We start from the raw sequence: 15912 nt of genomic DNA, 5'->3' as shown, positions 1-15912 counted from the left end.
CGCGCCTGTCACGCCCATTTCTTTTCGTGCGTATAATCCCCGTCTTTCCTGCGCCATTTATCCGTCACCTAGAAACATCATCAACCCGCCTAACATGCCGCTTTTGTCAGTGGTATATTAAAGCCATAATTTGTTACGGAGCAGAGAAGAAAACAGTTTTCCTTAGCAAAGCCGACGGTCAAGCAGGCGGCGCGCGGAATTGTTTTCTTAAATCGTCGGTTCTACAGGTTTTCGCAGGCACACTGCCGTTATTATAGGATCCATTGTACACAACTCATACGACGCGACATCTAACATGCAGACAGCGGTTATTCTAATCTACTGCAGCACCCAATAGGTATAACGTATATAGTATCACCACTGGAATAGTTTGTTCAACAGGACGCTAAATGATGATTTTTAAATTATCCGTTATTGTTTGTCTCTTTTTTTTTCCTTCACATCATTTCGCGACCTGTCACATCATTAGACGCCCGCTATTAGCCAGGAAAAAAAAACAATTTGGAGAAAAAATTGCGCCGTCACAGGTGCTTCACTCACCCTCATGCGGAACAGCTGTGCCTCCATGAGTTCGGGCTTGACCCAGACGTCGTTGTCCGAGACATCAAAGCTTCCCACGTACTGAAATATAGAAAAGAGGTCAAAATTAAAGAAACCGCGATTCCGATTACGCGAACTCGGATTTCGACCAACTACTACAGCGAGCGCAACGATAAAACAGTTCTAAAAAAGAGAGAATTTCTGGAAGAAACCATCAATGACAGCGTTATAGCTTGTTTTCAAGGCGTTTGGAATTCCACTGAGCTGCACCTTTCAGTACACAACTTTCACCGCCCACCCTCCCTTTTCCTATCATTACCCTCCTCTCCACATACCTCCTCTCAGGAGTGTGCTCAATTGGGTTGGTTGGTGGTGCGCGTTCAGAAGGGAATCGAGCCGCGAGACAGGCGGGACGGGGTGAAGACGACAGACAAATTACCGACTAATAATCAGTGTTTGTTGATATCAACTGCAACATATAGAAAAGAGCAGGTGCTCTTATATATTATATTGTTATATAGGGTTGCGAAGAAGTGACCGGAGGTATAGAAGGGGAATCGAACGGCGCAGAAGGCGGCAGCAGAGATTAAAGACGATAGACACAGCGCTTACGCCAACAACCATCGCTTATTGAATTTGATCACAAAAGCACCAATTCATCACCGACCACTGTTTTCGGCATGCTGTCACGTATTCGAGAAGTAGCATATTTCGCTACAACGAAGGCACACAGAAAACACCCTAACACGTGTATCACCGAGTTTGGCATATGCCAAAAAGCTTAGCTTATCTCACGGGGCAAGTTGCTCTCTTTATATAGCGTCTTAAGAACGTACGCAGTTTTCAGAAATTGGTTTATTACCGCATTTTTTTTTTACATTATTCCGCCGAATAACTGGCAACTGAGGTGCTTTTATGACCACTGCGCAGATTCTCTTTCCCATAGATTGCAGTTGAAATGCAATAAACGTCTGCATTAGCAAGCAATTAAGCGCCTGCTTGAGGCAAGGTTATACTTAGGTACCAGTTGTGGCTTCAATGCGTGAATTTCGACAGAGATCAGAGCTAGTCACCGGCACATCTTTAGAGGCAGCATAGCTGGCTATACAACAAGGAAATTCGTTATACATATATGCGCTGTCGCAATTCCTCATCCACTCCCTGTCCCGTAATGAATGGTGCCGTACGTGGGGGGCTCATTTATGTTATTGCCCCATGAACTTATCGAGACGGTCATCTTCATTTTAGAAATTTACGCCAAGCTATGAGCAGGTGGAACAAGAACTCCAACCATACGAGTTGTTTTTCGTTTCTGTTTTGTGTAATGTGGTGGGATTTGATGGTGTGTTCTGCCACCACGTCTTCTCATTTACCGATTCCTTCGCCACCCTTGGTGCTGAAAGAAAGAAAGAAAAAACTGTCAGCCCTTCCACTGGGGTGGAGATGGAAGACCAGCGAAGCTGTACTATAGTGGGAATTATGTACTCGTATTTCCAATTATGACTATTAAGATGTGACGGTGTAGTCGGTTATTTGAACTATTAAAGAATGAGAAATATATATGATCCGGTGGTTTTCATTTATTTAGTGACCACAGGGACCATGGCCTTATGGTCGCTACGGTACACCACCATAGGTTGTACGGCAAAGGTTGGCCCAACGATGGCTCAAAGGTTCGCACCAACGCATTTTCTTTTTCACTGCCTCTCATTTTTACATCTCGTTCTTTCACTATATCTTGATTCGTTGCATTTTATTTGTTAAGAGTTAGTCGTCGTGTCTCCGTCGTGCCGTTCTTTCCTTTGTTATTTCCTCTTTTGTTTCTTCGTCTCCTTCACCTATCTCCTTTCTTTCTTTCCCTCCGCCTCTCTCGCTCTTTCGTGCCATTCTTTCTCTGTCTTTCTTTCTTGCCTTCTTCAGAGTAGTCGTGCCGTCGTCGTGCCATTCGGCTTTTGTTTTCTTTCTTTCTGATCTCTTCTTTTCCTCTCTGTTTCATACTCTCGCACCCTTCCCTTCCTTCGTTTTGATCTTCTTCCACCTTTCCTCGCCTTCGCCCCCTTCGCTGTTCTATCTTTCTCTTCAACTTGATCGCACAGCCGCACCCCGGTCATTTATTCTCCCTAATTAGCGCCAACATTCCTCCGCGTTATTGGCGCGACAGGCACACTCCGCGGGACACCCATTCGAATAGGCTAACATCTTACTACGTAACTAGCGCCACCTAACTCAAACCCGCACAGCAGCGCGCGAGCGCTGATCGCTGACCACAGCTGTGTGTATAAGTATATACCTATACACAAGCGCATGCACCTTCCCGCGAATGATGCACGCTTCTTGTTCTTTGCGCTGTTTGTTCAGGGGTAAAGGAATTGGTAGGATGGGCAGGCACGAATACCCACAGGCGTCCGCGAATTCGAAGGCGTAGTGGGATGGGGAGGGCAAGGTGGAGTGAGAGGAGCCGTACGGCGAACCATCCCACGCCGCCGTTCCTTTACGCTTCGTGGCGTCGTCGCAGTGAGAATTCATACAGCGGCGCGAGCAAATTACGGGCGCCCCTCACAGACGATAGAATAACTCTCGGAATTAATTAAAAGACCCCCCCCCCCCCCCCTGCCCTCCATCCCCGCTCGCACGACCTCTTTTTTCATTCTCTGCGTTACATTTCGCCAAGTTTGGTTTTGCCCCGCGGCGACCTTTTGATCTGCTTTCCGCGCGCAGAACAACCTCGCCCCCCCCCCCCCCTCTCCCATCCACCTTACTTTCTATACAAAGATCTACAGCCTCTACAACAGTGGCCTCCTCTGCACCGTCTTTTATTGATACAACGCTTCCCTTGGTCCCCGCTTTATTCGAGCGTCTCGTTCATTCGCTCACTTTCTCCCCCGCTTGCTCTTTCTTTCGAAGACCTCCCGAGAACAAAGAGCATACGTGGCCGGCCTCGTGTACAGGGCGGTATAAACAAGAATGGATAATAGAGGGCAGTGTGCTGGGTGGGCGGCGTAGAAAGAGAAGATGCCCGTGAGAATTCTGAGAAAGGCAAAGGCACAGACAGATAAGAGAGTGATAGCAGTGGGTGTGCAATACGCGGTACACGCCGGATATTGTGGCATATAAAGACGGGAGCGCCTCTTCTACTCGCCCGCTCCGGCTGTCTTTGTCAGGGGGGGCCTTCTTTCTTCGCTCTTATTCAAATGAGCTCAGACAAATGAATTGGCCGTGACTTATCGTAGCAATCAGACTGGCTCGGGTACGAGGTGGAAGCCGAGGTAATGAAAACGCGTAGGGGAATCAAAGAAGGGCGCAGGAAGCCGTCGAACAAAGAGGTGCTTGTTATTAGCGTACGTTGAAGGAAGCCTCGCGCTGTATAGAGTATGACTATATTCAACGAAAAACTCTTGCTGCAGCGGAAGCCCTCCATTCATGCAGCGAAATCCGGATGTTTGCGTGCATCTCGTTCCTGAGGAATATACCTACTAAGCGATGGCGATATACTGGGCTATCCGTGAGAACTTATAAAAAGCACTGTGACGGACGTTATAGTGGTGCCTTGCGCCATGACGGTCGCAGAGGCGCAAAATTCGCTGACGTTTCGTACTTCTATTTTATTATGCTCATATTCGCTTCGCAAACAAAGTTTACACGAAGCGGTGTCAGAAGCTCAATAGTAAAAAAAAAAAAAAAAAAAAAGCGAAAGAAATTAGGACAGTACTTGTCGTTACAGACAAGGAGCAACGGAGTCAAACAAATCACCGTCAGCAATTGACACGCGCATCAGGCAAAGAGATGTTCAACAAAAGCCGACCTGAATTCGTGCACCACGAACAAACTGTAAGTGAGGGAGATTGGAAGCTCGCTTCGGCCACGGTTAAGGACGCACATCGATGTTTTCATTCGATATCGAAAGAACACGCGCACGCGTTGTCGAGAAAAGAAACTTACAGAGGCACTAAAGTCTCCTTACGTGCATTGAACGCGAATTCATTCTGGGCGTGTCGACTATATCGACGTCCATACTATTTCGATATCCATGTCACGTGACCTTGTCACATGACGTCTTAACTTGGTCACGTGGCCTTGCAACCTGAGGTTCTTACTTGGGCACGTGACTGTGTCACGTGTTGTGTTCACTTGGTCATGTGCTCGAATTGAGCAAAGTGAATTTTGAGGGTGGGCCAAGTCAATTTTGGGTGTGGGCCAGGTCAGTTTTACTTGACATTGATACGTGACGTCATGACTTAGTCATGATCAGATCAGATCGGATGTTAACGCCGGACGCCGGATTTTTCGCTTCGTGGGGCATATAAAGAGTTCGCATAAAAAGCAGCGGTGTTTTGAAGCGACGCTTTCTCAGCGAGTCCCTTCCAGACTTTGTTGGCCGGTGATGCTGTCTTGCCGAATAGGTCGCAGACAGGACAGCACTCGTATCATGAATCGGATTTTATATGTAGCCCCATCGGTACCCTACCTATGCATCATACCCTACAGACGGCTTATATGTATATAGCCCCATCTGTATACCCTACATACATCGTAGCCTACAGATGTGCCGGTGGCCCGGCTCTGTTCTCTATGTCGAAGTTACGCATTGAAAAAACAAAAAGAAGGTATACACTTTCAAGCGCGAAATTCCTCTATAAAAGAGAAGCAAATTTCGATTCTTTCCCGGTGTTCGCCGCGTCTTCTCGGTCGGCTTCTTGCCGAGTAAGGCTGGGCGCGGTCCCGGAGATTGCGCAATCGTAAACTGGGCTGATACGGGAGATGGCGCGATGGAAAGTGGGTAGCTATCCCCGGAGATAAACAGTTATAATCCGCGGTCCCTTGGATCTCGTGGTGGAGGTTTCCGCGCCTTGCTGAATGGTTTGTCGCCGGCAGGCACACATTCGCTTTGCTGCGAATTACGCGCCTCAGAAGATTGTACAGGTTTATGAGATAAACAGTTTGATAGCATTTGATTAACCGTTTCACGAAAGCTCGTCCTCGCCTATATTCCTGGATGTGCGCTTTGGATCTGCATATTGTTTTCTTTTTCTTCTTTCTAAATGACCCGCGATTTCCGAAGATAATTAGATCGCGCAAAGATAACGCGGCGTGTTTGTCTGAAACAGCCAGCACGATATACTTTAAACTATGCCTGCGTCAATCTTGTAGTGTACTGTACGAATCGGGTGACAGTCGGTCCGGGCGCAGAGGATCACGCGGCGTTCACGCCGAGACCTTGAAGACGAAGACTCAAGTAATTAAGCTTCCGGGGAGGCGGCTTCTTCGCGCACTCGACGCAAACGCAGGCGAGCGAATACAAAGGAAAGTAAACAAGCCTAACAGAAACCGGTTGTCCAGACAAGTCCAAGGTGCATGCACTCTTGAATGGCGAGCGAGTTATAGGCGGATGGCGAGATAACAATTTAAGAGATATAGAGAAGTCGGTCGCGCAGACGCGACATAAATTGGCTCGCTAAGTATACCTTCACTCATCTTGCCCGCATAGGGAAGAAAAGTTACGTCCGCGACTAACTTAACATCCGGCTTTTTCTTTACCTATTCTGGCCATCGCCCAAACCTATTGGACTGTCTCTAAACTTTCAAGGTCGTCGCCGATGTAGGATATCGTCTGTGCTGAGGAAATGCGTCTCAGCTGGACCTTTATCTTAAGCGTATGCATTTGCATGCCTTTATTCCGAGCACTTTGTTGTTCGTGTGAGCTTTCTTTACGCATAGTTTCTGTGTGTAGAGCGATCGTGGCGATGATTTTCAAACTTCGTTTTTTTTTTTTTTTTTTTTTTTTTTTGTAACAGGTTGGTTGGCTGCTCCAACACTCAAGCCACCGTGACTCAAGCAGTATGCTGTCCTTTTGTCCCGTTTCCATGCCTGCCCACTTGTGAACCTTAAACTGCGTAAAATTCCGCGCGGAAGCGACAAGGGGGGGAGGGGGGGGGGGGGCAACTGTTTTAGAACCTTGCTCGGAACACACGCCTTTTCAGGAAAACATATGAACAGTTTAATACAGGTGATTTTTGTTTAGAAGTGGCACGGAAACATACTTGGCATATCAACTATAATGACGAGCAGCAGGTGGTTGTTTTTCAAATCGGTGACTTTCAGCAACTTTGGCGATGCCGATTTCACCTGCTTGAGGAGCTTGTCTGGTTAGAAAGCTTCCTCGAAGCGACTACTACTGTTGCGTCGTTACGCCATCGGAAGACTTCCAACGGAAGGTTCGGCTACCGACGATTGAAACGTTTCTCGCGAACGAAATTTGTTTCTCGTAAACCTTGCCGGAACTTTCGTGAACTCGTAAAATGGCGCCAAATTCGTTAACCTTAGGGAAAGTTTGGGAGATTTGGCAGGATGCATTTCCAGGCGTTCTCTTCACCGTCACAATTACCGCTCACCAACCAAAGTTAATCTTTCTATTCAATTACAACAGGTATACCCAGCTCAGAACCGAAGACGGTTTAAAGAGATACGACCGCTTTTCATGTCAGTTCTTATCGACATGGTCATAAACGGTGCAATTTCAATGTTTAGTTTATGCAGTCGGCTCCCGTTAATTCAACCTCGCTTTCTTCGACTTTCCGCTTAATTCGAACGCACTGTAAAGTACCGGTTAGAAACCATACATTAGCATATATGGAAGGAAAATTCGTTTAGTTCGAACGCAAAAGCATTGTCGCTTCGGTTAATTCGACCCCCACCGTAGCCCCCTGGTGTGTGCGGCGGTTACTAAACGTTTGAAAAACACAAGGAATTCATTAGACGGCGCTATTAATTCCCTAGGCGACGACCTGCAGCGATGGCAGTAACCTGTCCTGAAGCGACGAAACGCTGTGCCTTGGGGTATGTCTCTTTTCACGATTTTGTCAGCGCCGACGACAAGTGTTGAGGTCTGTGGGGAACTGACCGGCGACGGCTTGTGTAGTTATCGTAATATATTTGAATAAATAAATAAATAAAATCAATCCGTTCATTTTGTTACCGTTTGTCATGTCGACGTTTCGGATAATACGACCAAGAAGACTGCGGTCTTGCAAGGATGGAATTACCGACAGCCCACTTTTATTTATTTATTTATTTATTTATTTATTTATTTATTTATTTATTTATTTATTTATTTATTTATTTATTTATTTATTTATTATTTATTTATTATTTATTTATTTATTTAAAGAGACCTTACAGGCCCCTAGAGACATTGTGTAAGGGGGAAGAGTACAGTCAAAAATTAAAACTTATACAATAGTTAGAATACATATGTGCATACATATACAAAAAATGTAGCGTAAGAAATGTGCTAATATAGTAATATAGTGTTACAATATGTCTAAAGAAACAAACCGAATGCTTTGGACGCCCGACAGCTCATTAAACAATGAAATTTCACACAGTAAAACATAGTCAACAGAATTACAGAGCAAGCGAGACATAATTAGGCTATAACAAAACAGTATTTAAGGCGTAGTTGCACATTAATAACGGGAAAGACACTGACAAAAAATAATATGTCAGGTTATGTAGAGCTGTTTGAAAAATGTGTTGTTAGAAGAAGCCAGAAATTTTCTTGGTCACTTGCATAAACTGGAAGGTCGTTCCAAAGACGAATGGCTCTTGGAAGAGCGGAGTAGTTGAATGAATTAGTCTTTCCGTAGATGCGCATGAAATTAGACCGATTGTACAACCATTGTGACCTGTAATGAGGAGTTTCAAGAGGCAGAACTGATGGCGCTGTGTTATGGACGTATTTATGAAATAAGGATAGCAGGGCTTATCACGGCGATCATGCAAGGACTATAGTGAGAGGCCGAGTTTAATTTGTGTTATGCTTTTGTTATAGTCATAAGAACTTGAAATAAAACGCGCTGCCCTATTCTGAATAGATTCAAGTTTTTCGATCAAATATTTCTGATGGGTAGACCAGACGGATGCAGCGTATTCAAGCTGAGGTCGGACAAACGTTAGGTAAGCTAGTTTACGAATATCTTTAGTAGAATTATGTAACTTGCGGCGTAAGTACCCTAATAACCTCGAAGAATTAGCGCATATGTATGCAATCTGCGTTGACCACGAAAAAGTCGAAGTTAGGTTAACACCAAGATATCTATATTGAGTATCATGCAAAATAGTGATGTTATTTATGTGATAAAAAACGTAGAGTTAGGATGCTTGCGGCTAAAAGAGGCAATTTTACATTTAGAAACGTTAAGCTTCATTAGCCAAGTGTTACACCAAAGAGATAGAAGTTCTAGATCGTTTTGGGGAATTGTATGGTCATCAGTACCCTTATTGGAACGATAAAGAATGCAGTCGTCCGCAAAAATGCCCACGCGAGAGGAAATGTTATACGCTAAGTCATTAATGTATATTATAAATAGTAACGGACCAAGAACGCTGCCTTGTGGTGGTACACCTGAAGTAACGTGTGAAAGAGGATATGAAAAATTATTAACTGCTGTGAATGGCTGACGATTAGAAAGGAAATTGCGAATCCATGCTACTGTAAGAGAATCTAGTTTAAGAGCAGATAATTTCGAAATCAAACGGCAATACGCTACAGGGTCAAACGCTTTCGAAAAGTCTAGAAAAGCACAATCAGTTTGTAGATCCTCTTCCATGTTAGTACGCAAATCAGTTGTTAATTCGAATAATGGCGTCTCACATGAGAAATTTCTCCGAAATCCGTGTTGATTAGTAAATAAAAATTTGTTGGCTTCCAAGTGGCTGTAGACATTTGATGCAATTACATGTTCTAGCATTTTGCAGCATGTAGATGTTAATTATATAGGACGGTAATTTTATGGTGCGTATTTATTACCTGACTTAAATATGGGCACAGCTTTTGGTGTCTTCCAGTCCTAGGGCGGCAGGCCAGTCTCTAATGGTTGCGTGAAGATGTGAGAAAGAATTTTACCTCAGTGTATATGAGGGAAGCAGCATCTCCATATATGTGGACAATGTAACCACCTCCTCATATTTATCGCCGTTAAAAAACACCTATTCCTTTCCAAACCCATGTATGAATGTGTAACATCCTGCGGTACCTATAGGCCGGCTTTCTGATGTCGCATTCCGGATTTTCGTGCCCCATAACTCGCTATTTAGTCGAAACTCACTTCACGGGATGTTTTCGTCGTCTGTAGCGACGCAACGGTCTAGATCAAATTTATGTCGATCTTTGCCACAGCTGACGGGAAGAATATATGCTTAAACCACTTCCATGCACTCCGGCATGCATCTGACCACATCTTGGATGAATATTTTACGATGTCGTCTCTGAGTTAATTTGTAAAATGATTAGTGCCGACGTGCGCATTTCCTTTGCTGTTACTAGTACTATTTCTGTGCACTGATATTTGCTGTTCTCATTATGTATACACCCCAATGCCGCAAGGCGCCGTGTGCGAAAGTGTAAATAAATAATGTACAAGGAGTTGCACGAGGAGTTTATATAGCGTTCAGTTCGCTGCGTTACTTTCGCACGCATAGTGTTGCACGTAAAATGCCTGTTATAGGCAATTTTATTAGCTTTTTCTAAGCATTCTTGACCTACGTTTAGAGCAGTACGTTCGCGTTCTTGCACCATGCGCCTATAGATTCGAGAGTAATTCTCTTAGGCATTATGTACAGTTGGTCTTTATTGTCTCGACTCTGAAACGTGGAAAGCAAATAATTCTGTTAAGCAGCTTGCTCACCGTATCGCCTACATTCTCAATGACGAAGTCGCTCCATCCGGTATCGCGTTTACGGCGTGTAGCTAAACCAGCTCTTCGGCTAGTGTAACGGGGGACCATGCAGGATAGCACATCATCACAACACTGTCCACAAAGGAAGACCAAACAAGACTCATCACCCACAACAAGCAACACCTAGTACCACGTGGCAAAGCAGATCGACATGGCCTCTGAACAGACTCAGACTGCACTGGGCTCCTGTAAACACAAGCCACACCACGACGCCGCCTAAAAAGCTACAACGGAAACCTGCCTTGGAGACCCCTGAACAGAAGGGACCCACATCGGCATCAAGCATGGAATCATTCATTCATTCATTCATTCATTCATTCATTCATTCATTCATTCATTCATTCATTCATTCATTCATTCATTCATTCATTCATTAAACAACGCGCGTAAGCTGAGTTCCTTGCAGGGCGAGTGCACTTGGGAGTGAACAGGAAACCAGCGAAACAGACGCGTACGCAAGGTGCGAGCTCGTCGTCCCGTCCACTACTTTTTTTTTTTTTTTTTTTTTTTGCGTAAGCATCTATTCGCTGGCGATTCTCTCCATTAACAAAGCAAATTTCTCACGACATTTTGCAACCAAGGCAGCACTTTAAAGTCTCTAGATTCGTAAAAATATTCCTTTTGTCCACGGACAACCGCACCGAGTATTCGTGGATTTATTATCTCATCATGCACCCTATAAACATCTGAGCTCGTATTCACAAACAAAAACGGGGGGAAAAACGCTTTAACGCTGGAATTGTTCTTAAGAGAAAATTCCAGACTATAGTACTGATGCCGTCGTATAGTTAGCGATGACGGCCAGCCAGTGGAAAAAGCGCACAAACGAAAAGCGTCGCGAATTCGACCACTGGGCCCGTATTCGCATGGAAGATCTTACGCTAAACCTTTTTCGTGGAAGCCAGCCAATCGCGATGTCGGACATATTAGCTAAGGAGGCCGTTCAATGGCGACGAATTGCACTTTCGAACGAAAAGCTTTGTGATCTGGGCCCCTGCAAAGTAACATGTAAGCCGTTTGAGAGAGAGAGAGAGAGCAAGATCTTTATTAAAAAATCAGAGTGTTTAGCCCGCGTACTTTCGCTATTAACATGCTTCTCTGCAGGGAATGGGACGAAGGCGAAGAAAAGCCCCAGAATCCGTTTGGCTAGGCTAACATCCCCGGCCTATCGTTAAAGTCGCTTTCGATCTCTCGAGACTCGAGGATAATAAAAAAAAACACATAGATAATAATTTCTAGACCCGCAGAACTGCAACCTAACCAGCTAATATAATACCTCGAAAGTGTGGCTTCTCGCTTCGACCTATTCGCGTGTAAGCGGGCGGTCATCGCCGATAACCCAAACCATATACTGCAGCTCCCCATTTTGCACAAATCCCTTACACTCTCTCAGACATTTAGTCGACTCTCTCCACGGCGTTCCTTATCCAAGTTGTTATAGTGCCGGGTATATCGGAACCAAGGGCGCAGGGTAAGGGAAGGGGCGGGGGGTGGGATGGGGTGAAGTAAGTGAGGTTGCGGCCTCTGCACGCGTCCATGCGGTACACGGATTCGCCGGGTGACTGCGCGGAGTACAAGATCCCTGCCCCCTTGCTCTCAGCTGGCGTGCACCTGCCGCGCGGCGTCACTGTAGTACATTACGTAGGCGCGCCTCGCCGGACATCTGGTTTTCCGCCGATAAGGGCGCCCGGCCGACTGGACGGACCACTTCGGCCTTAACCTACCCCCTTCAATCCTTCTATCCCTCCCTCCCCCCCACCTTTTTTTTTTTTCTTGGCTCGTCTTGGTACGCGTATACAGACAGGGGGCAAGACGGTGTATGTATAGTTATCGCGCTAGAGCTTCATTTCCCACGCTTCGTTCGGTCTGAAGAGCTGGATTGGAAGGAAAGGGACTGTATGGGTTCGCGATGGGATACGGGTGACCGTCTGCGTACTTCGCTTTCGTTTCTCGTTTCATTAAATGATTTAAAAAAAATGGCGAGGTTGGCATATGCGTAATGTTTCGTCTATGCATGGCGGGAGCGTAGAAAGAGAGAACAATACCGGTGAACATTGCAGACAAATAGAATAATTTTAAAAAAGAAAAGAAAGAGAGAAAAGGAATTCGGGCTGGATGCGAGTAAAGAGCGAGTGAAATCGGTTCCTACCGGTCCAGCTCTCACCTATAGGATAGGAGCGCCAGTGCGTATACATATAGGTACAGGTGAGAACTCTAAAGAACGTGAGGGTAAAACTCTATGAAGGTGGTGATTAACTATTAAATTACTAAAGCTGTAATAAACATTTGCGGGTGGGCGTCGCGGTAGCTGGCAAAGAAGCACGTCTTTTTTCTTTCTTTCTTTTTTTAACAAGACAAAGCGCCTACGTGGTGAGTAAGTACCCTGTCCGGTTCTTCTTTGGTGTACTTTCTTTCATTGGACTCAAAAAGTTTTCAACTGCCTTTTTATATATATAGATGTACTTACCCCCCATACGGCTATCCCGAAATTACAAATTCGTTACTCAAGCGACAATCAAAAATGAAATGCAAGAGCCTTCTCCCCAACGCTTTTCGTGTAAACCTCTGGCAGGTTTAAGTGACCTTCCGAGAAGGCTCCGGTGTCAGCAGTAGATTGTATTTGAGAATTCTGTCGGCCCCTCAGTGGTTCACTCTTCAAAGGCGTCTTACGCCGACTTTTATGCATGCTTTTAACGCATGCCTATACTAAGAGTTTGTTTCCAAAGATCTGCTAAAGCAGAGTTGTTGCTGCTCGCATTCGACTGTCCACCGAGGTAGCTGATTACAGTGGTTACAGCTATTGATGGTAGTGGCTATAGCTTAGTGCTCCTGAGAGCGAGGTCCCATGGTTCGACTCCGGGCAGCTGTGGAATGCAAAAAAAAAAAACGAAAAAAAAAACGTGCGTATATCTTGCTTCGGGTGCACGCTAAGGAACCCCGGGTTGTAAAAAAATTAATCCCGAGCACCCTACTACGGCGTCACACGTAACCTAGTGTGCAGTTGCGGAACGGTAAACTCCACAATACATAATTAATTACATGAGCCACCTATAAAGTGACATTGATGAAGTTCTTTCGTTAATGTCCCGATGTTGTGGCCGTGCTGTCCTCTCCTCTAGCTGGCCGGTCTGCGTGCAGATATGGATGCTGGGTATCTATACCTGCGTGTACACGATATGACTTGTGTGGACTCCCTTCCGCCCCTCTGTGATGCGCGTATGTCTCAGGTATTAGACCACGCTTCCCGTGCTATGTTGCCCGCGTTGTGAAGCAGTCTGTGCGCTTGTTGACTTATTCTTGTTGCTTTCTGCTCCTTATTCATTCTTGCCCGAGTAGTGAATTTGGTATAGCCGGATCTGAAGAGGCCTACATTCCCGTTTATTTTGCATTTACAACCAACCAATCAATCAATCAATGATTTAACACGCCCAGCAACAACATTAAGGTCTGGATGCTGGTTAAATAATAATCATACTACTAATAATAACTATTAGAAGAAGCTGAAAATATTCCAGAAGCACCGTTTCGCTGTATTGTATTTAAGGTCCCTGGATAACACGAGAAACTTGTTTTGCCTAGGGACCTTAATTGTATTGTCTTGTCCGCGTCACCGCGAACAGAAAAAAAATAGAGGGAAACAATATTGTCCTCCAGGAAGCGCACGGCAGCCGCAAGGTCGTCCTGCTAGTCGTGCGCATGCACGCAAGCTCGTACGCACGCCGCCCTCCGGTTTATATCTTGTTTATGCAAGTCGCGGCTGGGCGCGCGTCCAGCCGGCATGCAGCCGTGAATCTCAGACGAGCGCGAAGGTATAGAGTGGCCCAAAGATGACGCGCCGTTGACCACGACGACCGAAGCGGTTCGTGGGTCGCATTGTAATCAGCTCGCGCGCCCGTAATACACACCGCCTGAAAGTGTATGTATACTTCCGGTTGCTGTTGCGTGTTTCGCTTGTACAAGGAGCTTGTTTTCCTGGAGCTCTGTACATTCCGCCATTTTTCTTCGAGGCGTGACGTATAGGCGCGACCCTTACAAAATGGCGCTGATGGCCCCGATTTGCTTTCTTAACGTGACGCAAACTTGACGTTTCGCCTATAAGCAACTGAAATGGAGGCAATGAACCTAACGTTCTCCGCAGTAAAAGAACTAGCGTAGCTTGCACTGGAGGCGCAATGCTAAGCAGACAGCGGAGCTGATGGCCACCTAGCTAGTCCTGGCTTTTGGGCTAGGCTAAGCGCTACCAAGTCATCCCCAGCATTTTCCGGAATTTATTGATTATTGATCGATTGGCTATCGATTGGCTATCGATTACTGACTAAGCTTAAGTAGTCCCAACCATGCTTGGCTAGACTTGGCCAGGCTCAGCTTCGCTAGTTCAAAGGGGCATGTGCCATGGCGCTTGGACCCTTTCTGCACTACCGCCAGGATCGACCCACATTTTCTGTTCGCTAATCACGGACTAACGGCCGGCTTAAACAGCGCCGCTGTTAAAATTAAAAAAAAATGTGAATTGCAATAGGGACCATAAGGTAATTAGTTCAAAACTTAATTGGCGAATCTTGGTTAATTAGTCGATTATGCATTTCAATTTTTTGGGCGACTAATGTCCGCCTCTTCGAGTAGAGCAGCACATGAACTAGAATTGTGCTATCTGCCACAGGCAACCTCTAAAAATTTGTGAAAGTGTTCGCTGAAACACACGGTACAGTATACTGCTGTATTCTTATCACATGCATATATGCAGAATATCTGCACAACACCTGCCAGATTTGTATTCCACTTTAGTGTGTTCCGTTTTTTTTTTTTTTTTTTCATAATGTACCCTTTTGAGTGTATGTGCCGTTGTCGCGAGTATTTGAATGTTTTCTTGTAAATGAAGCCAAGCGCACATGTATTTCCAAGAATGTCTGTTGAAATAAACTTCTCTTAAACAACGAAGCAGCAAAAGAGACGCACGCGGGTGGCCGATAGCGCCTCTACTTCGGCCCCAACAATCAATCTTGAGTGATCGCACCGAGGATTTAAACATCGCTAGAACACCTGACCCTGTGATTTCTACGCTCGATACACCCACAAAATAGGTTGTCGCTTCACCCGCCTCAATAGCGTGGCTCGCAACGCCGCGTCCGATTCGTGGCTCTTCTACAAAAGCCGCTGCCTCTGAATGAGCCACCGGCAGCCGAAGTTGTCGGCAGCGATGACATCTATCCCGCAGCCCAACCGCTACCGACATCATCATCATCGGGAAACAGATTCAGCCTCGGAGTTGACAGCAGCGTTGGACTCCCGCCAAGCCTGCAGGGAATGTATTCGACGTAGATGTGGCGGTCCCACAAGAAGGGCGCCCACACGTCAGCCTCTGCTGGCTCGGACGGCGCCCCGAATAGCCGCACCGAGTTACAGCGACCAAAGAAACCTTGGCCTTCTTTGGAGGAGGGGGAGTCGAAGTGTGCATTGTGACGTGTGTAGTGCCCTCAAACGACTGCGTGTCACAAGAACTCGCGGCTACTGCCCCGAACCTCCGTATTGCCCTTGTGGTCAATCGACTGGTGCGGTCGTGGCAGCGTGAGCTACGGAAACGTTTCGAACGCCTCGTTGCAGCGTCGTCTTCGTCAGCTGCTGCTTGGCGATGCAGACG

General features: G+C 45.9%; 1 protein-coding gene across 1 annotated transcript in view; it reads right to left on the bottom strand.

Annotated features, from left to right (window-relative positions):
• LOC119446415 (tensin-2) overlaps positions 1-15912 on the bottom strand; it is a 224972-nt gene that overhangs the window by 187181 nt on the left and 21879 nt on the right. Inside the window, exon 2 of the mRNA XM_037710840.2 lies at positions 541-621. Within this exon, the coding sequence (XP_037566768.1) occupies positions 541-621 (81 nt within the window). The remainder of the gene's footprint in view (positions 1-540; positions 622-15912) is intronic.

This window comes from Dermacentor silvarum, chromosome 3 (assembly GCF_013339745.2).
Source record: "Dermacentor silvarum isolate Dsil-2018 chromosome 3, BIME_Dsil_1.4, whole genome shotgun sequence".
In the NCBI taxonomy this organism is placed as follows: Eukaryota; Metazoa; Arthropoda; class Arachnida; order Ixodida; family Ixodidae; genus Dermacentor; species Dermacentor silvarum.
The sequence above is the reverse complement of the archived record's forward strand: the minus strand, read 5'-3'. Positions and strand labels throughout refer to the sequence as shown.